Source organism: Carassius gibelio, chromosome A3, assembly GCF_023724105.1.
Source record: "Carassius gibelio isolate Cgi1373 ecotype wild population from Czech Republic chromosome A3, carGib1.2-hapl.c, whole genome shotgun sequence".
NCBI lineage: Eukaryota > Metazoa > Chordata > Actinopteri > Cypriniformes > Cyprinidae > Carassius > Carassius gibelio.
The window spans coordinates 4,797,361-4,822,154 of record NC_068373.1 but is presented as its reverse complement, the minus strand read 5'-3'; the positions used below and the strand labels follow the sequence as shown (position 1 = coordinate 4,822,154).

Below are 24,794 nucleotides of genomic sequence, written 5' to 3'. Positions count from 1 at the left end.
TTGGACTCAGGAAGTGTGTGACTCATGACCGCAGTAGACTTCTGGTGTAGAGCACATGTCTGCTGCTAGACTCAGTGCGGTGTGGAGAGAGGTCTATGTTCATCTCTTATCACAGGTGTATGAGCAGTGTTTGTGTGTGCTGAGAGCCATAGTGGGGACACACTGTGTTATTGACATAATGACGCTGAACACAAAATCAATATTAAGTATGTGGATGTTTTTTATCTCTCTGCTCTCTTGAGTGAAAGATTGTCTTGTTAGTATATTCTCTAACATCTAACGCATTAAAATCACACAGTACTACCGTGTACAAAAACACATTACTACCGAATAATCAGTAATGACGTGTTATGAATGTCAATTAATTTTGTTGTTGTATCCCTTGTGTCCATAAATATGCTGTTTAGTAGGCCTATGCTACCAAAAGGTTTGAAGGTGCATTTGTTAGATTTGTGTTTTTTTTCTACACGACTTGGCTTCTCATCAGAGAGTCTTGAAATGGAAAGCATTACTGGCACTTTGGGTTTATCATGTGGGTTAATTGGATTTTTATTGATGTGGATTTTACAGCTTCTTTATTGATGCATGATTACGTTCTTTACGTTAAGAGCAGTTTACGTTTCATGAACATCTATGGCTCAGTGAATAAACATCTCGTGCTTTTGTGTGTGAATATAGTCACAGTTGTGTGCGAAATGTAGCAGAGCGACTGTGCTCTTGGCCTAACCTTCCTTAAATTAAAGTTTTAATCACAGCATACTAGTAGTCTTGAATGACTGCACATATCGTAGTTGACCATTAAAACAGCTTCTCGTATTTCCCTTTTCTGAGGTGCAGTAGGAGAATGAGGATGTGTAAGTGTGAGATAGATGGACACACGTTTCACATGTAATCACGTGTTTTATGAAGCCTCCAGCATCAGGCAATAGTTTATACATCTGTGGACAAATGTCAGGAGTGGAGCTGAACTAAAGACTCCCGATCTTTGCCGGAAATGTTTTGTACTGCACTAGAGTATGAAATATTGTGCAACAGGGTGATGCAATGACTACCTCATTTTTTTAAGATTTATAACAGCTACTTCATTCATTTGATGAACTGTAAAATGCTTAAAATACATTATTTAACTGACGCTAATGGCATCACACAAATGTGTATGACCCTGCAGATTTAAGGAAATTATACTCCATTCACCTACTGGGATCCCTGTGGTCTCTGTTCAGTTTGTTTTAAAGGAATGTGTGTTCATTTGGAGCATCACATAGTCCCTTAAATAATCTCTTAAGCCCCTAAAACATGTGCGGTGTGTTGATATGCGAGTGGTGCTGGCTGTGGTTCCAGCAGATGTTCGGGATGTTTTCTGTTCTCTCCTGAAACTAAGAGCATGCTGCTGCGTTTCGATGGTGACCGGGTCCATGTGAGGCCATGCGAGATCTCACAGGTGTATAATGTTTGCACTCACTCAGTGACGCTAACCGTCAGATTAAAAAGGGCTAAACCTGCAAAAAAAAAAAACATTATCACTTCAGCATGTGATCCAGAAGAATATGTATTGTGTATGTTATTTATTGTTTTGTTTTTTAAGTCTCTTGAATGAACATTCACCCAATCTGGAGGCAGACTAGTTCCTCTAGGTGAGCAGGGTTGGGTGTCTTTGAGAAATGAACCGAGACTGAACAGCAGTCTGTCTGTAGTTCAGGTTTAGCTTTCAGACCTGGGGCCAGTTGCATGAACCTAGCCACTCTGTTAAGATTTAAGACTGTGTCTTAGAGGGGTCCTATTATGTCCTTTTTTTTTTTTTAACAAAGTCTTGATTATGTTTTGGGCGTTTACTAGAACTTGCTCTCATGCTTGGTGGATCAAAAATCCCTTATTTAATTATTAAAGTGGCTACCTTTCTTCCCAGTCTGGTACAAACAGCTCGATGAGTTTCAGGTTTGTTGAAAGCTGGCCTTCCGAAAAACTAAATGTGATGTGATTGGTTAGCTGTCTCAATGTGCTGTGATTGGCGATTTGGATGAAACTCAGGAGGCTTTAGACTGTCCCATAGACTGCCAAGTTACCTACACTGTCAAAGTCCAGAAAAGGATGAAAGACATCACCAGAATAGTCCATCTGCCATCAGTGTTTCAACAGTAATGTTATGAAGCAATGAGAATACTGTTTGTAAGCAAAGAAAAAAATAATGACTTTATTCAACAATTCCTTTGTCAACTGTCTCTGTGTCGCTCCACATCACTTAAACTACCTACGCTCTTCTGTGTCACTCGCGCCACAAGGATGCTGTGTTTTCTTTCAAATCAAAGCATAAATACATGTGGAAACAATCCTTGTGGTGTGGCTGACACAGAAGAGCGTAGCGCAGAGGAGACCGATGACCATTTAAAATGAACAGAGATGATGTTATGCATTATTGACACACTGTTTTACTAATGAAAGTTGTTCAGTTGCTTTGACGCAATGTATTTAGTTTAAAGCACTATATAAATAAAGGTGACTTGACAAAAGAATTGACAACATTTTCATTTTGGGGTGGAGTACCCCTTGTAAGGATGGCATCAATATTACCATATCAATCTGAGCCAAATTCAGTCCCCAAGAATATTGAACAAGAGGGTCGCACAAAATATATGCGCACACAGATAATGCAGGACATATTAGAGTGGTAACATTATTGTTTTTGTTGTTGTTGTTTTATATAGTAAGCATCTCCTCAGTAAAGCTGTGTGTTTGCAGGGCTTTTGCGGCAGCAGTACGGTGTCTGTACCAGAGAGTCTGCTCTTTGTGTCCACACTTGATGGAAACTTTCACGCGGTCAGCAAGAGATCTGGAACAATCAAATGGACCTTAAAAGAAGGTACGTATATAAATCATTTGGTCTAGACCAGAAAACTGGTCTCTTTTGGAAGCAGACACTTGAACACTACTAGTAATACCAGGACAGGGAAAGAGACGTTCAAATTCAAAATCAAAAAAGTATCTAGCTTTGTTTTGTTTGAAATAGTTACAAGAAAGAAAAAAAATATTAAACCCAGGATTTGTGTGACCTGAAAAGTATTAAAATATAAATATAGACTGGTTTGAGGGTTATTTATTTATTTATTGATACGATTACAATTGTCATAAATCAAAAAACTTTACTAGAGAGACATGGTTTTGTGTTATCCGGCTAGTAAATTTATTTGTTACCAAAAAAGTATTCTGTCATGCCACAGAAACATGTTAAACAAACTTGTGAATGTAAAGAGGGTATTTAGAAATTCACTTTCCCATTTATGTAAATAAAAAAAAATAAAAAAATTGTGTTAATTAGCCAACTGAAACTGTTATCATTTCAACGTGTTATTCATCATAACATCTGTCATATATGTTGTGGGTAATATTGAAAGCATTAACCTATTGACATGCAAACAGTGCGTCATGAAGGCCAGGAATGTCTCGATTCCTCTCGAGCTTTCTCCCAGAACATAACATGAATGAGTGATGGATCTATGTAATACATTTTAATGCACCCTACACGTCTGCTGTATTAACATGCATTGAATGGAATCTTCCACAGTTGTCGCACTAGCCACACATGAGCATTTCAGGTTGCATTTCATTCAGCTGCTGTGTCTCTTAGAAACCTGATGTACAGGCCGAGCCAGTCATACACGCAGGAGCTACAGGACTGAGTTAAATGTTAGAGGCTGTTGCACTACACACCCACAGCGACTTGTGTTGTGCTGGCTGACAGTCTTTTAGTGTGTTGTCATGGATGGTAAATCTGAATTACTTGGCTTTTAATGCTGAAAGTCACAGTTCATATTTGGTTTACTAGAGCATCTCATCCTCATGGACCTCACCAGATCTGCCAGTTCATTTTGTGAGATGTTGCTCCACTCTTCCACCTAGGCATTAGTTTGTGGGGACACATGGCTGTCCGTTCTGTCTCCCTGTAACACTTAGGCGTTTTACATTGATTGCAGTCCTCATGCCTCCCTGCAGCAGAACTGTTTTCACATAGGTGATCAGGCCTAACTCTCATACTTGTATTTGTTATTTCATAGGTTTAATGATCTAAGTCTAATACTGGAAGTAGTAAGAACCATTGGATTCATTTACGCAAAGATATCAATCTCCATTAAGTTTACACCCAAGAGTTTTACACCCAACACTTTGTTTGATTTGTATTGTCTTCATGTTTGCTCATCCCTTCATTTGCCTGTGACAAAGTTTATTACACTTAACTGACATGGTTTTCATTTTCAATGCAGATCCTGTTTTGCAAGTCCCAACGCATGTGTCAGAGTAAGCCTTCTTTTATTTATACTTGAACATTTCTGCATGAAAAGTGAAACAACAGGAACTGTGCAAGATGCTGAGCTAGCACGATTCTTCCTCTTCATGACAACATCTAACTAAAGCCACAGATAAAAAAAAAAAAAAACACCTAGCAGGACAGTTAAAAAAAAAAAAAAAAAAACGTTTTGTTTGCTTATTTGAATACACATAGTTCATATTTTGTCATAAAAATATTAAAAATATTAACTGTTTTTGTGGGGGGGGGGGTGCTACTACTACAAGAAAATGCAGGTACAACATCAATCATACAACATGACAATCCTGAACAAATGTTATTATTATTTTTACAGGCCTGCATTTCTCCCAGACCCCAATGATGGCAGTTTGTACTCTCTCGGAGGGAAAAATAATGAGGGTTTGACGGTGAGGGATCTTTTTTCTATTTCGCATGAAGGACTTCCTCATTCTCTGGAAACTAAGGGTGATATTTTTATTAGCGATAGATTAAGAGAAGAGAAATATCACTTTGAAGTGAAACGTTGTGTAATTTTGGATGGGGTCACAAATATTATATTTAATGTTTGGGGTTGTTGCAGAAACTGCCGTTCACCATTCCTGAGCTGGTCCAAGCGTCTCCCTGTCGCAGTTCTGATGGCATCTTATACACGGGTGAGAGACTCATTCTCATTCATTCTTTTGTAATTAGTAATCTGACCCTCATTCTCAAGTTCTGATCAACCAAGCATCAATATTACTATGGCTTTTATTTAAGGTAGAGTTTTGAACAGTACCATAACCATAAGTTCAAGTCTGCTTTATTGTCAATTCTTCCACATGTACAGTACATACATACAGAGAATCGAAATTGCGTTACTTTCAGACCCCCGGTGCACACAGATAACATTAACATTAAAGCCTTAAAATCTAGATCAAAATATAAAATGTAGATACAACTATACAATAAGGGAATATTAAAAAAGACATATAATAAAATAAAAAATAAAGTTAAATAAAGCAGCGCAAGGCAAGAGTGCAAATTAATGAAGTGAACAACAGTGCAGATAAAAGATCATTTAGTGCAAAAACAAAAGCTTATTGAGTCTGATTAAAGTGGCAAAGGGCTCAGCAGCAGTTATTTTATTTAACTGACTGATGAGGTAGTGGAATGATGTCAGCTCCATGGAGAATGAGGTAGTGAGCAGACCAATGCTGCACAAAGTGACTGGTGCATGTCATTGTATATTAGTGGTGGGAGGGGGGATTCATAGTTCAGTGGTGCCTGGGGCAGAAGAGGGGAGGGGGGGCATGTTCGGGAGTGAGTTCAGCTTCCTGATAGCCTGGTGGATGAAGCTGTCCTTCAGTCTGCTGGTCCTGGCCTGGAGACTCCGCAGTCTCCTCCCTGATGTCAGCAGACTGAAGAAGCTGTGTGATGGGTGGGTGGGATCACCTGCGATGCAGAGGGCTTTGCGGGTGAGACCGGTTCCATAAATGTCCTGGAGGGAGGGGAGAGAGACACCAATGATCTACTCAGCTGCTCTCACTATGCGTTGCAGAGTCTTTCGGCAGGACACGTTGCAGGTGCCATACCATACAGTGATGCAGCTCGACAGAATGCTCTTGATGGTCCCTCTGTAGAAGGTGTACATGATGGTTAGACATGATTAGACTATCAGCAGAGGTTGATGTTTGAGGAACTGGTGGTCTCCCTGTGCATGCATATGTTGGTGATTGGGTGGGCGCTGTGGGATTGTTTCATGATCTCACCGCAAACACCACATGAAAACATGTCTGTCTGTACCACCCTTTCTAAACTCTTAAAGGTGCAAATCACAAGGCACAGCTACCTCTATAATGACACCCAAGGGAAGAAGGTCAAACATTGATTAAATCAGTCTGCAGACAGGCCTGAAAGTCAAACAATGAAAAATCCTGTTACTTAATCTCTTTAAATGAGACTTGTCAACTGTTTAAACATCAATTTTTAAGTTCCTCTCTTCACTGCATCTCATATGTTGAATATCACAGTACAACCCACAGGAAGTAACCTTGTTTCACTCAAAGCCACACTTGTTTCCAAGCGTAAACATGTGGTGTGTTTGAACTGAAGTGTTGATGTGTTTTTACACGTCCTGGCGAGCACATTCACACATGCTGCATCAGCTTTCTGTGAACCTTTGGTCTTTAAAATGACAATTGAAATGGGAAAACAAGAAGCACTTGGGAAAACCCCTGCACTGATTATGTGAATGCTCTGTCTTTACATCTTAGGAAATAATTATTGTTTATAAGTTTTGTATTTTTATTTTATTTTTTGCCATTACTGTATACAGTTCATTGGCGCAAAGTTATCCAAATAGAAAAATGATGTGGCCAAACCCTCTATTTTTTTTTTCAACCCTTTCCCCTTCAGCTAATCAGCTCCATTCTTTATGTATTATGTACAGCCTCTGTGATATGCTGTGGATTACCACAAAAGATAAGCATTGACATATAAATTATTACAGGTATTGTATATGTAAACATGAGATTTGTGTTATACAAAAAAAACATGCAAAGTGCTATGAATGCTTTAACAAACATACAAGTTTCACATTTCGTTTAAACAACTCTTGCCTTTAAAGTGCAGCTGTGTACACACAGTTGTTGTTTTTGCAAACTGAGGAATGAGTCAGAATTATTTTCTGTAGTAGAATCGCAGATGCTGCTCAAAAAGCTGATTCTGAATTAAAGTTCGAATTAAATGCAAATTGCACATTCTTAATTGTATGCAGGCCTGTGCTTGAGTACATGAAGGTTGTGTTTGTGTTTGTAGGTAAGAAGCACGACGTGTGGTATGTTGTGGATCTGCTGACTGGTGAGAAGCAGCAGACACTGACCTGTTCCTATGCTGAGATGTTATGTCCATCTTCATCTCTGCTTTACCTCGGCCGCACTGGTAAGGGCCAAGACCTGACTTTAGATGAGCCCATCTCTGTTTGTGTCTATATGAGCAACCAGAGATCACTTTAGGAGTAGTAGCACTTATAAAAATTCTGAATGCTGTAATACTGTTACCAGAAAGTAGGCATGTGACGTTATCTTTTTTTTTTTTTTTTTTTTTTTTTACAAATCATGATAATTGATAAAACATTTCAGGATATTCTGTATTATCACGGTATTGAAAAGCATTGAAACATAAACAAATTTTAGTTTTGCGCTAAATTAACATTTAAATAATTCCACAAATAAATTATGATTTATAGACTGCTGAAAATGCAAAATATTGTTTCTCATGTGACAGAATGTTTATTGGTAAAAATATAAATGAAGACTGTTATGAATAGGAAGAAATCTTTAAATTAAGTTGGATAATTAAGATAATGTTGACGTTTTTTCATGTCATAATTCAAGCAATGCATAATAGACATACACATTTATGCATAATAATGCTCAAATTTAAACTCGGCACAAACTTGTGCATTTGTTTCCTTAGTCTCACATGCTCAGGCAACAACCTGTAACCAGAGATCGCATCTGTTAACACACTGGGGATTATTATTATTATTATTATTCATTATATATTAAACTCTGAAATGCACATTCATTATAAGATATATTTTTCTCCCCTGTAGTCTTAAGAATTCTCATCTTATGCATCTAATCGTAGGTTTTGCACTCAAGTCAGCTGGGGAGAGTTAAACACCCCATAAGAAAGTGTTACATTAGTACATTATACATTTTGACTTGTTGGAAAGTAGCTACAGTGAGTTTAGAGAAATGTAAAAACTTGTGCTAATATGTTATCTAGAATTATTAACGACTCACAGAAACAATATTGTGCACAATAATGTGATAAACTGCATAACTGCATAAACTGCACGTCTAAATACAAAGACTCAAAGTCCAAACAACTCCCATATAAATGAATATCAAAGATATCCTTTGCTGATCTTAGTATGAAGTATGAGTATTACACTTTGCTGATCTGTTGAGTGTGTTGTCCCTCAGAATACACGATCACTATGTATGACACCAAGAGCAGAGAGCTGCGCTGGAACGCTACTTATTCTGACTACGCTTTCACCCTTCCAGACGACGACACCAAACACAGTGAGGCATCAGCTGCATCCATCTTGATCAGTTTGTGAACCCTTTAATCCTCTTGCGTTGCACATAACATTGTTTCCTGTGTTTGAAAGATATGGCCCACTTTGTGTCCAACGGTGATGGCCTGGTGGTGACCGTGGACATTGAGTCTGGAGACGTGCAGTGGGTTCAGAACTACAACTCCCCCGTGGTGGCCATCTACATCTGGCAGCGCGAGGGACTGCGCAAAGTCCCTCACACCAATGTTGCTGTTGAAACGTTGCGTTATCTCACTTTCATGTCAGGAGAGGTGGGCCGCATTACACAGTGGAAGTATCCATTTCCTCGAGAGAAGAAAACCAAAGATAAACTGATGTAAGGAGCCCTTACAACAAGATAAAGTACTGTGTGTGTGTGTGTGTGTGTGTGTGTGTGTGTGTGTGTGTGTGTGTGTGTGTTACAGCTCTAATTTTGTACTCTGTGTACATACAGTGCACAGCATTAATCAGTACACCCCCTCTAAAAACTTAAAAAAGGAGAAGTAATTTCCTGACAATTAAAAGTGTATTATAGCCTACTGAATCATACTCAGACTTAAAACTGACAACAATTGAACCACTTGGGAGAGAACTGCCAGGAGACTTATTTCTTAGCAAAAAAGAGGACTATGGTACAAAAGGAATGCCAAATAATTGTTTTACGTGTGAAAACCTAGCCAAAGTACAGTAAACCAAATTACCAAAGTACAATAAACTCTTTTCCATGGCCCATATTTACAAAATATAGACTTCTGGTAATCCAAACTCTAGTCTCAAGTGACCAAGTCAGTGATTTTGGATCCAAAAGCATCCCAAATGTTCTGGTGTTGCTAGAGGAGTACAGTGAGAAGTGCTTGGTACCCACAGTGACGTTCAGTGGTAGTAAAGCTTTTATACAAGGATAAATGAGTGCTGAAGGTGTGAGGGAGTTGATTCACACAACACTGTGTGATATAATACAGAAACCTGAAGCAGAAGATGCTACCCTCTTCTCATTCCCTGAGCTGTTGGCCATTTTTTCTACATTACAATGATGATATACATTCTTCTGATGTGATAATCTTGCAGTGGACTTGTATTTCACCCAATCTTAACACTCTTGAGCAGCTGTGGGGGGATTCTGTAGAGACGAGCTGAGCTTCACTCTCTATTGAAGACCAGAGCATTTAAGGAGGTCATCCTTTAGGAGTTAAACACAGACAGGATGTGGCTGAGATACTGGAGATGTAACCTGCTTGTTGCATCTCTCCAATATCGAAGCCACATCCTGTCTCTGTTCATGAAGTGTGGGAAAGAACTGATTCTAGAAATTCAAAGAGGCGTAGTTTGCGTAAAAATTTAATTCAAGATCAGCGTTATTCTCCTACATAAAATAATTCTGACTCATTCCTCAGTTTGCAAAAGCAAAAATCATGTGTACATTCCTGCAATTAAAATGGATCTCTATGGGGAAAACATTCTGATTACTTTAAAAGAAATGTGAAGCTACTGGTATTGGATTGGCATTAGAATATCAAGGTTGCAGTATATCGGTATTTATACTTAAGAAAAAAGAAAAAAAATAGTATGCAGCCAACCCTAGCTTTGAGCAGAAACTCTCTGTAGTACAATGTTTAGAGCAGAGCATTTTGTATATTTCAGTAACTGGGGTAAGATCAAACTCCACACATTATGATGAATAAAGATTAGCCATTGTATAGAACTTAGCAGTTCCTTGGCCAGATGAGTCAAAGTAAGTGTCTTTAGAAAGCAAAATCTGAAATAATTTGCCATTTCTTATTGGTGTTCTGACAGGTCCACGTTGTATGTTGGGAAACACTCCTCTGGCCTGTATGCGTCTCCCTCCCTGGTGCATGATGGCGTTACTGTTGTGGTGAGTGATGTTAAAAACCTTAAAATATGTTTCTTTATACTTTTATGGAACTTTGTGGTTAGATGAACTGTGGTATGTTCTGAAGTCACACTCATAACTTCAAAGTTTGGGATATAAGCACCATGGCCAGTACCTCAGGCAAGGTCAGGTCACTCGATGAGAAGAAAATATGAGCTGAATAAAGATCTAGTGGAAAGTGTAATCGGAGGTGGAAAGTTATCCATGGCTTCAACCTTTGCACATATCGAATGCACCTATCCCTGCCCAATCACCTTCCCCAAATAAGTTACTGTGGCTTTGACAAACTCACACTTAGCCAGATTCACCTCTACCAAACGTAAGAAGAGCATATGACATAAAAATACTTTCCAAATCTCACTATAATTCATTAGATCAGCGAGCGCATCCTTCCAGCCCTGACACTACCTTATTCATCAGGCGCTAGATGGTGGCCCATCTATATACACATCATATATACCAAAGCCTAGAACTGTAAAGATGTATAAACTCAACAGAGTAAAAACTGCCAAGAGTCAACAGGACCTGATAATATCTTGTAAGAAGATGAGTAGTCATGTGGTTTTTAACAGTATTAAATTGCAGTTCACACATTCAGTGACTTGTATTCAGTCTCTTTTACGAGTATGTTTTTTTTATTTTATTAAAATTCATTTGTAAATGTATTTTTGGCTGTAAAGTTCTGATTAAAAATTATCTAATTCTTTATATAAACTATTCAGAAACTATTTTTATTATAAAATAACAGTTTATTATATTTTTATGCTTTTTACCTTAAAATAATACATTTAAGACTTTTTTTAAAACTGTTGGCCTGAATGCACTGTAAGTCACTTTGGATAAAAGCGTCTGCTAAATGCATAAATTTAATTATAATTACATTTTATAATTATCTTTCATATTGGCATAAAAGTTGTTCAAACCATATGAAGCCAATATGTTGAGTCGGTTTATAAGAACCTGTATTTGAAACTAGATTTATTTTTATTTTTTTAATCATAGACTGTTTTATACATCATTAATCAATATAATTTTTAGGCAATAGATTGCCTGAAGTTGTAAATAAAGTAGGAGTATCCCACATCTGCTAATATTTACAGTGGTGCAGTAGAATGTTTGTTTGTTGTTTTTATAAAGATTTTGAGATTTTTCTGAAAAGGCCCCAGGACTGTTTGAGAAAGGATGTGATGCTGTTCTAATGCTTGCAAGCTCATGCCCAAGTGTATGTGTGCATGTGTGTATTTCAGCCTCGTGGCAGGACGTTTCCCATGCTGGAGGGCCCCAGTAACCAGGAGTCAAGCATGGAAGATGAGCAGGAGTGTGTGATCACTCCCAGTACCTCAGTGAAGTTCAGTGCAGCACTGAAAGAGAGAAACCGCTTCAACTTCATGAGGAATTCACTGTTGCTGATAGGTGCCACATACTGCACTCTCATAAAGACCTGCACTCAGGACTGTGGGAATCATGCGAGATTGAGCCACTCCTGCCCACTAGTGGAGACATTTTATAACAGTTGTGAAATGACTCCACTCGATTCCCAGCTTTAAGAACACCAAAACAAACTCTGGCATTGTGTCTTAATGTTTTAAAGCAATGTGGTTGTGAGTTGTGAGTGCAACAGTGATCTGTTTGTGGAAAATATAAAGTGTATGTACTTAATTATTGTATAATTGTCATAAGTGTTAACCCACTTATCATGTGCTGATTCTGCGTGGCCCCACATTTAATAAGGTATGAACATGTGCTCAACAGTAATGTTTCTCTTTTGCAGGTCACCACGAGACACCGCCTGATGCTCATAATAAAATTCTGGAGAAATTTCCGGAGAGCATCCCTCGCCAGCATATCAACATCATTCCCCCTACAACAGAGAAGACTATCGAAGAGGTAATGACATTATCCACACAGCACACCTGGCTGCAGTGCAACTGAGTGTGTTAACGTACTGTTAGCAGATAGCTTTAACAATCTGTATGTTTTGTACACCATGTCTGAAGTCTGATCACTAAATCAATGTAGTTTCAGAAGAGAATGGAGCTTTTTAAATCACCTTAGAGGATTATTATTATGGTCTTATTAAAAAAAAAAGAAAAAAACAATAGCATGAATTGGAAAAACAATGAGTTTGCGGTGTGAACCAGACAACCTTCTTCCATTGCTCTATGGTCCAGTTTGCTCATGTTCCCATTGTATGCTCTTTGTTGGGGTCATTATGGGCACACTGACACCTTTCTATAATGGCTAGCATTAAGTTTTTCAGCGATTTGAGCTACAATAGCTCTTCTGTGTGATCAGACCAGTCTGGCTAACCTTGGGTCCCCACATGCATCAATGACCCATGGGTGTCGCTGACCTTGGCCCTGGGTCACACTGGTTATTCTTCTTTGCACTACTTTTGGTAGGTACTAATCACTGTATACTGGGAACACCCCACAAGACTTCCTGTTTTGGAGATCCTCTGACCCATTTGTCTAGCCATCACTATTTGGCCCTTGTCAGAGTCACTCAGATCTTTTATATTCAACTATTTGACAGGTGCCATTGTATTGTTATAATCAATGTTATTTACCTCTCAGTGGTTTTAATGTTGTGTCCGATCAATGTAAATCATTCTAAGCTAATTGGTGTATGTTCAAACCTGTAGATTGTATGCTTTGTTGTGAAACAGGGACTTAAAATGTTACGAAATTGCATTTTCTTCTTTGTTCTGTTTGCTTTGACAACATTTCAAAGCCAAAATGTCACACATGAGTAAAACTGTCCTTTCATTGGTCAGAGCTATGGTAATGTTGCATATTGCTCATCAATCAAGAAATTAGCTCGATGGCCTTGTTGTTGTTAATGTAGCCATCATTCCTACTCTTAATTGAGGCTAGAGATAGTTTTGATATTGCGGATTTGTATTTATTTGTTTATTTTTTAAATGAAGGGTTGCAGAAATGAGTACAACCTTGATTAAAATCAACAAACGTACTATTCTAGTACTTAATGTCTTCCTTAACTAATTAAAAATAATTTAAGTAAAACATAAAACTTGTCAAATGGACCCAGGAAACCCTTTCAGATTTTTAGAAGTACAGTATTTATACAGGAGTCGTGCTGTACAGGTTTGTCTAAACTTTCTTATAAGCTAAATTTGATTGAATGTTTGATTATCTGCCCTAAAATTGTTTATTTGAATTCGGTTTTATTGCCATCTCAAAGTGTTCTCTGCTTTGTTGCAGAAAGTGAATGAGAGTGGAATGGAAGACAGCAGTCCTCTTCCTCCAGCCGTGTCATCCCTGCAGGAGAAACCCGGCCGCGTCCCACGTGTGGAGACTCCAGTGGACTCCATGCTGAAGGACATGGCCACCATCATCTTCTGCACTTTCCTTCTGGCCGGCTGGGTGGCCTTCATCATCACCTACCCCAAGGTAAACTCTTGAGTTTTACGCTTTCCATCACTCCAAGCTGAATGCTTAAGGGGGTCGCACACCGGACGAGAAGCGCAGCGCCGCGTCGCGTCGCGCCACGTCTTTAAAATTCGAACACATTATTCTCTATGTGAGTACACACACCAGCGGCGCCATTCGGCGTCTGTCCGCGGCGCCCAGCTACGACTCAGAACGCTGTTCAAATTTCTGCCGCGCCACAGAGCGCCATCCGCATAGTTTTATATTAAAAAACCCAGATGTTATAAACTGAAACTGAAATTAAAGTACAGCACACTTGTTTCATTCAAATAAAACATTACAAAGTGTTTGGTTACGTTTTCAGCAGCACAGTTGCCTAGACAACAGATAGCCTACAACAAAACAATAACAGACTTATTATAATAACACAGATTATTTTCATTAACTAACGTTAAAAACTCAGCTTTTATCAATTAAAATCATATATTTAAAATTAAAATAATAGATGAAGTTAAAACTCTCCCATCTTGCTGCGAAATTGAGCTCACGCATTTAGAATGTGCGCGTCCAGTGTGCGATACCTCGAGTTGTCCTACATGTGGCGCGACGCGACGCGGCGCGTCTCGTCCGGTGTGCGACCGCCTTTAGACTAGCTAAATGCTTAATTAGCTTACCAACTGTCCATTAATGCAATGTCATGGTGAAATAATATTGTGTGTTGTGCAGAATCAATTGATTTATTTGAGTGCTCCAATAAATCATGGGCATCTTGATTACAAAATATTCCAGTAGGAAGGAATCACTATAGTAATGTGTTTTTATCACTACAGTATGGAACACACAAAAGTGCAAAAAAAGATCCAGCAATACAGTCGTGAAGACAGTCAGGTGTTCTTTTAACAAAAAATGTATTGCTGTTTATGTGTCGGTTAATTAAGCCAGTGACTAAATGGTCAACTTCACATTGTTCCTCTCAGTTGCGTGTAAATTGTGATTAAATTTTATACAGAAAGCGAGAGAAGAACACGTTTCAGAGTAGAACCACTATCTTTATCAGAGGTGAAAATGGCTTTTTTTTTTCTTTTTTTATGATTTATTTATATACTTTAAACATACAAAAAAAAATTAAATAAAAATTATAATAAAAAAAAACAACAACAACATTTACAGAAACGGGATAATGAAAATACACAAACATTACAGAAAGATGCACTGAGAATTATTTTCCCCTCAAAACAAATAAAATAAAATAAATAGCTTAGAGTATAGTACAATCACATACAGTAACATTAAACATAGCAGTGTACTGGCCAGGCAATACAAAATTAGTATCAACATCTAGACTGGTGATAGATGTGGGGAGAGAAAAGGGGATCACATACAAAGAGCAGGGTCAAGCTGGAGAGTTTTGATATGTTCACAAAGGGGTTGCCAAAGCTTGATGAAAATGGTGCTAGGTCGGTGAAGAGAGTACCTAATTTTCTCCAGTTTCATAAAATAAAGAACATCTCTTATCCAGCGAGTGTAGGATGGAGGGTGAGGGCTTTTCCAATTCAGTAGAATTGAACGCCTAGCTAACAGAGTCAGAAAGGCTACGGAATTTGAAAAGTGACAAGGAAAAGAATGGCCAGGCAGAAGAACCCCAAATAAAAATGGCTTTTCTATAATACATTTATGACACTTTTGATGTGCACCCCAGGATGCAGTTCAACTATAATGTTTCGACTTTAAACAGATTATGGCTAGGACTATAAAATAGGCCTCTGCATGCTTGCATATATATATATATATATATATATATATATATATATATATATATATATATATATATATATATATATATATATATATATATATATATATATATATATATATATATATAATTTACTTATTTACTTATTTACTTATATATATATATATATATATATATAATTATTTATTTATTTATTTATTTTTATAGAAATATATATATATATATATATATATATATATATATATATATATATATATATATATATTTATTTATTTATATATATATATAATTTTTTTTTTCATCTAGCCCCCTGCAGTTAAGACAAATTTATAACAACATGATGAAGTCAAGCAGTTAGTCAGAAATCTAGAGTCCCGGCTGACATGCCCCACGCGCCATGCAAACGTAGCTTCTAGTTTTTAGCTGTAGCTGTAATTTACTAAAGCCATTTATCTTAGAAATTGCAGGATAAAATCATATCTAACATTTTATTATTGGTTAGTTAATGCAAGTGTCATGCAAGTTACATCATTTGAAGATATCAGTACAAAACAACAAATGTTAAAAATATATTTTATTTTTTTGAAGAGTAAGAGATGCATAATCCTGAGTGTTTAACATACACTCCACATTCTTGGCTCATTTGGATGAGTAATGGGAAAGAATTGGGGGAGAAGGAACAAATTTGAATGAAGTACAGGACACTCAAGTCAGGACTGCAAAATGCCCCAATCCCATTCTGCGTCTTTGCCTAATATGTCCTTTCTTTACAATTCTGTAAATAGGCAAAAACTAAAATTATTTACAAATTATGCAGAACTTGTAAATGTTTGGATGAAAGGTGTGTCCCATATGAGTAATTTTATGCAAAATGATCATGGTTATGGTTATGATCATGTGTTGTGTTCTGATCAGAGTGTCCACAAGCAGCAGCTATTGCAACACCAGCAGTTTCAGCAGCAGATGGAGGAAAAGCTGGAGCTCCTGCAGCGGCAACAGCTCATTTTCCAGACACCCACTGATCTGCCTCCTGACACTGACTTCCTAGAGGCAGCCCACACCCGCTCTGAGAGCTCCACCCACAGCAGTCCCATTATCACCCCACTAGCATCCAACCATTCCAACGTGTCCCAGTCTGAGATGGGCCATTCGGCTAATGAGCATGAGGATGCCGGTCAGCAACACGATGATTCCAGTAGTGCAGTGTCTAAATCTTGTTTTTTTAAATGTTCCTATTGGTTTACTTCTATTTTCTCATCTTTAATTTCAGAGGAAGAATCTAACATTGTCAGAATTGGAAACATCACATTCAACCCCAGAGATGTACTTGGACATGGTGCTGAGGGAACTATTGTATACAGGCAAGTTACATTTACATTTATTCACAATGCAAACGCTTTTATCCAAAGCAACTTACCAATGAGGAATACAACAAGTGATTCATTATAAAGAGGTAGTTGAACAAGAAAAGTACTCATAATACAGAGTTTCAGGGATCGTTCAGAGTTACATAAACTCGAATAGAGAGGGACTAAGGAAAAGTGAAAGCTTAGAGAATTGTTTTAGGATGTAGGTTGTTGTTGAGTGCTTTCACAAGAGATGAGTTTTCAGTAATCTCTTGAATTTTGTCAGGGATTCTGGATGGAGTTGGAAAGATTCCTCCAGCAAGGAACGGTGAACGAAAAACATTTTTGTGCCTGTCTGTGATGGTACCTTGAGGTTGTAGATTTGTAAGAATGGATGGTGCTGAGCCTGTTGTTGTTCTGTATGCAAGCATCAATGTCTTTAACTTTATGCGATCTGCAAGTGGTAGCCAGTGAAGAGGGATAAAGATAGGTATCTCATTAGCTCTTTTGGGCTTGTTGAAGAACAGTTGTGCTACTGCGTTCTGAATCATTTCTAGAGGTTTGATTTCAAATGATGGAGGTCCATCCAGAAGAGCACTGCAATAGTCCAGCCTAGAAATTACAAGGCCCTGGACTAGAAGTTTTGTCGTCTCAGGCATTTTTTTTTTTTTTTTTGGTAATTTGCTTTCATTTTTTTCTGATTCAGAGTCTATAGTCCTTTCTCTGTGTAATTTCAGGGGTCAGTTTGATAACCGTCCAGTGGCTGTGAAGAGGATTCTCCCAGAATGCTTCAGCTTTGCCGACCGTGAGGTTCAGCTGCTGCGCGAGTCAGACGAGCATCCAAATGTGATTCGTTATTTCTGCACAGAGAGAGACCGTCAGTTTCAATACATTGCCATAGAGTTGTGTAACTCCACACTACAAGAGGTATGGCGAACACCACAGCATGACATTCTATTGTTTTCATGTTAAAAACCCAAATTGAATATTACAATAAAAATCTATTTGAATATGCATTTTAGATGTTATTTAAAATTTCAAACCACAAGAACAAAAACTTCTCCTATCATTCACCATTGGACACATATATAGAATTTATTATTGTAACCCTAATAATTTACTTGAACTGAGATGGAGATAACCAGATAATCTTGTTATCGAGCATGATTTGAGAAGGTTCCAGCGAGCATCTTGTAATTCAGCAGAAAGCATCTGTTTCACAGGAAATCACATATCATTGTCATAACTTGGATTCATAGTGATTGAAGTAGTGCAGGATCTCAGATTTAAGTTTAACCTTTATTTGTTTTAAATTTCACGAAGCAACCTAAATATTTCCTAAAATGTTCAGTTTATTGTCATGTTAACATGGAAAAACTGGTTTTCAATTTGTTCTTTTTAGTTCATGCAATGCTGTTGTATATTTACTTACTTATTAATATTTTATTTGCTTTTAGTACGTGGAACGAAAGGATTTTGATCGCCACGGTTTGGAGCCAGTGGCACTGCTAGAGCAAACCATGTCTGGACTGGCTCATTTACATTCTCTTAATATAGGTAACCAGTCAGAAACATCAGTAATACATTTTTAATCAGTATCCACAAAGTACTTTTGTTGTTGTTGTTGTTTTCTCGAAGAATCAGTTTGATACGAGTGCTAGTAACACTCAACCTCTCATGGGTGTATAGTCCACAGAGATCTAAAGCCACACAACATCCTGGTGTCGATGCCGAACACACATGGGCGTGTGAAGGCCATGATCTCAGACTTCGGCCTGTGCAAGAAGCTGGCAGTGGGCAGACACAGCTTCAGCAGGAAGTCTGGGGTCCCGGGCACCGAAGGCTGGATTGCTCCAGAAGTGCTCAGTGAGGACGCAAAGCATAACCCTGTAAGAGCTTAAACACATGCTGTGTGGCCATTTGCTTTGGTTTTAACACAGCTAAGAGAATATTGTAGCTTTTTTCAATATATTCAAACATTATTTTAATGTGATTAATATTATATTGATTATTAAAGGTTTAAAGATTAAAGACATTGGATGCCTATTTCCCACAATGTAGGGTCTTCATGAAATGTTTGTAACACTTTGGTTCAAGTTCCTCAGTGGTCATTCAATTCAATTCAATTCAATTCAATTCAGTTCAAGTTTATTTGTATAGCGCTTTTTACAAAACAAATCGTTACAAAGCAACTTTACAGAAAATTATGTTTCTACAATATTTAGTAGTAGCTAGTAGTTTGTGCACATTTGACAGGATTTTAGAAAAAATAATAATAATACAAGACGTAGTCAGCTAAACGATGAACTATCAATATTATTAATTAAGTTATTATATGATTCAGTCTCACATTTAGCAATAATTGTTAGTTCTGTTTGTTGATTCAGGGTTAGCATCATCTGAGGTCCTCTGAGGGTCAGCATCATCTCTTCTCAGGTGTTCTGGATCCAGACGTAAAACAACACCCTCTGTTCACAGCATTATACATATTATAAATTATAAATGTTGATAGTTTAATTAGTTCTTAGAAATAATAAACAGTTTTTAATTGATACTAATGTTAATGTTGATTTATACTTTTTATTGTTAATTGTTTGTTCGTGTTTGTTCATAATAGTGTTTATTTATACATGCATGAAATATATTAGTATATGTAGAAATTAACTTTGATTAACACATTGTAAATATAATTAATTGTAAGTTCCTAATACTTTATTCATTCTCATATTCATTAAAGGGATCGTTTAATCCAAATTGAAAAATCTATCATTAATTACTGCGTCATGTCATTCCAAACCCGTAAGGCTCTCTCTGAGAGCTTTCTGACCCTGGAGAGATGGCAAGTGAACTACCATGTTCAAGGCCCAGAAAGGGAGTAAGGACGTAATCCACGTGACATCAGTGGTTCAACATTAATTATATGAGGCAGCAAGAATAATTTTTGTGCGCAAAAAAATAAAAATAATGACTTTATTCAACAAATTCTTCTTTACCATGTCAGTCTTCAACACGCGTTCATGACAGTACCTCGATGCATGTGTGTGGATTCCTCTGCTTGTAAACAAGGCTCAGCTCATCCTGGTTCAACATCAGAATGCCGGCTCCTGTGTCAGCAGCACCACAAGCATGCATGAAGACTGACACAGATGAGAAAATTTTTTGGATAAAGTCATTATTTTTGTTTTCTTTGTGCACAAAAAGTATTTTCGTAGTTTCATAAAATTAAGGTTGAACATGGACTGTTTTAAAGATGTCCTTACTACCTTTCTGGACCTTGAACTTGATGGTTGTATTGCTGTCTATGAAGTGTTAGAAAGCTCTCGGATTTCATCAAAAATAACTGAAGTTGTGTTCAGAAGATGATTGAAATGTCTTATGGGTTTGGAACTAAATTAGGGTGAGTAATATTATTTTTGGATTAACCCTTTAATGGAATTAATTTCAGGCTAAAGAATTGCCAACAATTTAATTACAACAAGTTTAATTTTACAAAATCAGTATTGCAAAATCTGTTTGAAATAGCACAGTTATAAAATATATATGCTTATTTAATGGATTTTTCATTGAAAATTAAGTGAAGTGCTATTTATGTCAATGCATCTGTATATAGTTGATGTAAAAATTGCAGTTTGCAAGGAATGTCATAACTTTTACTGCAGTTATATGTTGTGTACCTATATGATCTGTCACATCGTCAAAAATGTCCCAAAATACAGTAATACTGCATCCTTAGCAGTACCCATTGCAAATGGTCAGCCACACTCTACTACTGCACAACAACACTTGAAGGGAACAAGTGATTATGAGTTTTATGTAACTTAAAAAACTGACAGGGTGTAATATATAACGAGGACAGGACAGGGTGATCAGAACATGAAGCATGAAGCCTTGTTTTGTCCTGAAACATTTTTTTTTCCTGCAGTAATGACTGAAAATTATACCGCTACTTGCCTAATAAATAGATCTTGATTAGATTTTTTTTTTTATGTAAGAAAAAAAAAGGGAAGTGCACAAGGGAGACAGTTACGCAGTTTAGCTGTCACTACACAAAAATATATGACTGCAGAATGCTGCGTTGACCATCAGAATAAATAATATCGTGTCGGAAGCACTAAGTTTTGTCAATGGATAGACAATCGCAGTTTCACCTCTTTTCACCTCTGATGTTTCAGACCTGCATGGTAGACATCTTCTCTGCGGGCTGTGTGTTTTACTATGTGGTATCTGAGGGCCACCACCCCTATGGAAAGTCCTTGCAGCGGCAAGCAAACATTCTGCTGGGTGCCTACTCACTGGACCACTTAGACCCCAACAGACACGGTAGGACGACCAAATGTCCTCTTGTTCAAAAACACCAGAGCTAATTTTGGGTCAGTTTGTCAGATTTTTGATCATGTGATCATTTATGCTGTTGTATGCAGAGGATATTGTGGCCCGAAACCTGATCGAGCAGATGTTGAGTATGGAGCCAGAGAAGAGACCCTTAGCAGAAAGAGTGCTAAAACATCCCTTCTTCTGGAGTCTGGAAAAACAGCTGCAGTTCTTCCAGGTTAGGCAGTCATCCTTCATTTAACCAGGTTAAACGCATCTTTTGCAAACCGTGCCTTGCCCAAGAAGGCAGCTAAAGGCACAACAACAAAGTAACAATTAAACACCAAATTATCTAAAATCATTTCAATTTTTTTATGTAAGTTGTTCAGAATTCTGTCTGAAACAAATTGGTCAGTACAGAATTGTTCACAAGACAGTAGTTAAAGTGTTCATGAACTGGGAAATCAAAAAGCATTTATCTTTTGATATATTATAGGTCATTGTAAACATATTTTAAGTTTCAGAACTCAAAACTTCCTCAGTCCAAAAACAGTTTTATTGAAGCTGCCAAAACGGCTCATTTTCTAAATTGTTATTTTTATTAAATATGAATAATACAACAGAACTAGACTGTCTACACCGTAACAGATCAACCCTTCTTCGTGTCTTATTGGCTTTGCCCATGGGTGTGTGTGAAAGGAGAGATACAGAAACAGGATAGCTGGCAATAAAAATAGATTTAGATGCCTGATAAGTTTTACAGATGTTGGGGAGTTCTTAGTTGTGGGTTGTCATGTTAGGATTCTAACTGGTATAGTAAGTAGTTGGTTATTTTTGATTAAGCATCAAATCAAGTTCAATTTCATAAATAGAGAAATTGCTCCTTTAATGCTCCTTAAAACAGTGTTTTCAAGCCAGAGGGTCAAAAACCTGGTAGAAAATGGCCATTAATGTCAAAATTATAACAATTTTTGATGTACAACTCTTACCAAGTGAATCTCAGAGAACATTAAAGCAGTGATGAACTGCATTGTTTTTATCTTCTTATGTTCTTTTTTCCAGAAAACTAAAGTTGTTGGTTTTTGTTCTTGCTCACAGGATGTTAGTGATAGAATTGAGAAGGAACCGTTAGATGGACCAATCGTGAGACAGCTGGAGAGAGGAGGACGGATGGTGGTCAGAGGTGTTTGGAGGGATCATATCACAGTGCCTCTACAGACCGGTGAGGACTGCCTGTTGGCTGGACTTTTGATCAATTTTGAATTCTAAGAGTTTGTAAATAGTTAATCCACACGCAGCTCTGTCATGATTATCTAGTTTTGTTTCTTATTTGTATCTTTATTTTGAATAATTTTGCTCCACAAACCTTTCAAATGCAAATCTTCTTCAGATCTTCGCAAATTCCGTTCATACAAAGGCGGATCGGTCAGAGATCTTTTACGTGCCATGAGAAACAAGGTACATTTGCTAAAGAAAATCGGTTTGATACTCACCACAAATATCTAGTAGTTACAGCAGATAATGTGCATTATAATTAATGGAAAAGTAACTGAATAGAACAGACAGAATAGAAGGAACTCAAAGTTCCTTTTTTAATAAATTATATGTAGTTGTTTGTTTAGTTGTACTTATTTGTCACGTTTTAATTTTTTAAAAAAATTTAAAAGTGACATCAGGGTTAACTTGTACTAAAATAACTGTTTAGTTCATGTTGAAAATATAACATTTCACATGATTAAAAACTCTTGTTTCTCTTAATCACAAAGTGTCTCATTTTTATCTCATCTTTGTTTCCCGTAGAAACACCATTACCGAGAGTTACCTGATGAAGTCCAAGAAACACTGGGATCCATTCCAGACGAATTTGTCTCCTACTTTACCTCCCGTTTCCCTCTTCTTCTGCACCACACACATCTGGCCATGCGTCTCTGTGCTGTGGAGCGACCTTTCCTGCCTTACTACCACGCTTCTGAACTGCTCACACACCACACAGAAGCACAGTGTGTCCCACAGACTCCCCCCACACAGCAGAGCAGTCCACCAGTTCCCTCAGGCCTGTCGTCATCCAGTCAGACATCAGCAGCTCCACATGAACTGTTAGACACACTGTGTGAAATGGCAGTCTTACCCGAGCTCACCATAGAGCACATACAGACTGTCCCAGAGCCACCCACGCTGTCCAAACAGGAGACTGGATCTCCTTAGTGCCAAGTGGATGGACCTTTTTCTGAGACATTCCAGGCATGAGCTGTCTCTCTGTGTGGATGCAGTCTGGGCCTGCAGTGTCCAAGCTGTCACCACAGAGGCTTCCCTCTAATCCTTAGTGCCTTACATGCTCATTTTAGACAACAGCTCTTGTTTGAGCAACTTACAGATTCCTGGAGAATATGATTTGGAGGATGCTGAAAATGATGGCTTGGGTTGTCAATCGTGTGCTCACTCCTTCCTTTTTTCAAGTATAACGTGATTGGAAGCCGAGGGATTTTTGTTGAACACTTGAAGTGAACACAAGAAATTCTACAGTGCAATGTTGAGTCGTGCTTGGTGAGAAAGATCATGCTATTGAATTAATATTTTTTGTACATATTTTGATGATTGATAATTGGTTGAAGTGGCCATTGTGCCTTTTTAAATGACACTGTGTTATGTTATTTGGTTCTGAGGAGAAGCTAATGCTTGTGGTTCTCCTTTTGTCTTTGCTGCTGAAAGTTGTTAAAGGACTAGTTCTATCAAAGATGTAGAGAGGCATCATTTAGTCATCCATAAATGTACGACTTTCCGTGGAAAAGCATAATGTTTACCGTTCTCTTCTGTACAGTGACCACCTGCTGTGAAGCCCCAAAATGACCGAAAAGCATTATAAAAGTATTCAACTTGTGTGCTGAATTTTCTAAAGAAATACATCCAAATTTAAGTTATTATTCCCTGATAATCTTTCCCTTGCACGATGTTTCTCAATTCTCACTCAGAATGTGAAGATGTCACACCAAATTTGACATCAGTGAAGCCAAAGAGCATTGGTTCTCACATATCATAATGTGGAAGCACAAATCACATACAGCACACAAGCCAAATGGACTACTTCTGTGATAATACTGGGTTGAAACAAGAAGTAAATAATGACAGAGATACATTTTTGGGTGAACTGTTACTTCAAGGTTTCTACAGTGGAACCCACTGTATGGCATTACCAGTATTATGCTTTCAGAAGTTATGGATATACTTTCATGACACACTTTCCCGTATTGTGCTCATAATTTCAGTCATTCGGTCATGCTTTTTTTATTTTTTGGCATGTTTCAGCAAAACCTGGTAAACTGTATGAATTCATCCCTTTGATTTCTGGATAGTGTTGTTTAGTTTTAGCTTTCAGGTGATTATCTTAAATGGTTCTTGTATAGGGTAATAATTAAACTATTTTCTAGGTTTTAATAATCCATGCTTTAAAAACTATGGGCTGCTGTCAGGAAAAATGTCTCTCCTGGGTCTGATGCTGGTGTGATGTTCAGTGCATATAAAGCATTCTAATATAAAATGCATGAAGTTTCAAACTGAACTATTCCAAAGGGAGCTTTTATAATGTTATTTTTTTATGTTTTTCATATATTTTTAAATGGCACATTTTGAGGGAAAATGTTTTAAATGCAGTAATGCCTTTTTACATGTATTGTTAATAAAAGCTGCTATTGTGCAATGCCAAGCACATTTTAACCA

At 37.5% G+C, this 24,794-nt stretch overlaps 1 protein-coding gene across 1 annotated transcript in view; it reads left to right on the top strand.

Moving 5' to 3' along the window:
• Positions 1–24,794, top strand: part of LOC127944307 (serine/threonine-protein kinase/endoribonuclease IRE1-like) — a 26,456-nt gene extending 1,662 nt beyond the window's left edge. The window contains exons 2-22 of the mRNA XM_052540197.1: positions 2,737–2,857; positions 4,257–4,290; positions 4,635–4,707; positions 4,881–4,953; positions 7,097–7,219; positions 8,272–8,373; positions 8,463–8,724; positions 10,182–10,260; positions 11,526–11,691; positions 12,050–12,165; positions 13,503–13,691; positions 16,339–16,597; positions 16,694–16,784; positions 17,507–17,696; positions 18,227–18,326; positions 18,459–18,658; positions 20,942–21,089; positions 21,191–21,318; positions 22,179–22,302; positions 22,471–22,538; positions 22,881–24,794. Coding sequence (XP_052396157.1) covers positions 2,737–2,857; positions 4,257–4,290; positions 4,635–4,707; positions 4,881–4,953; positions 7,097–7,219; positions 8,272–8,373; positions 8,463–8,724; positions 10,182–10,260; positions 11,526–11,691; positions 12,050–12,165; positions 13,503–13,691; positions 16,339–16,597; positions 16,694–16,784; positions 17,507–17,696; positions 18,227–18,326; positions 18,459–18,658; positions 20,942–21,089; positions 21,191–21,318; positions 22,179–22,302; positions 22,471–22,538; positions 22,881–23,285 — 3,051 coding nt within the window. The 3' untranslated portion in view covers positions 23,286–24,794. The remainder of the gene's footprint in view (positions 1–2,736; positions 2,858–4,256; positions 4,291–4,634; positions 4,708–4,880; positions 4,954–7,096; positions 7,220–8,271; positions 8,374–8,462; positions 8,725–10,181; positions 10,261–11,525; positions 11,692–12,049; positions 12,166–13,502; positions 13,692–16,338; positions 16,598–16,693; positions 16,785–17,506; positions 17,697–18,226; positions 18,327–18,458; positions 18,659–20,941; positions 21,090–21,190; positions 21,319–22,178; positions 22,303–22,470; positions 22,539–22,880) is intronic.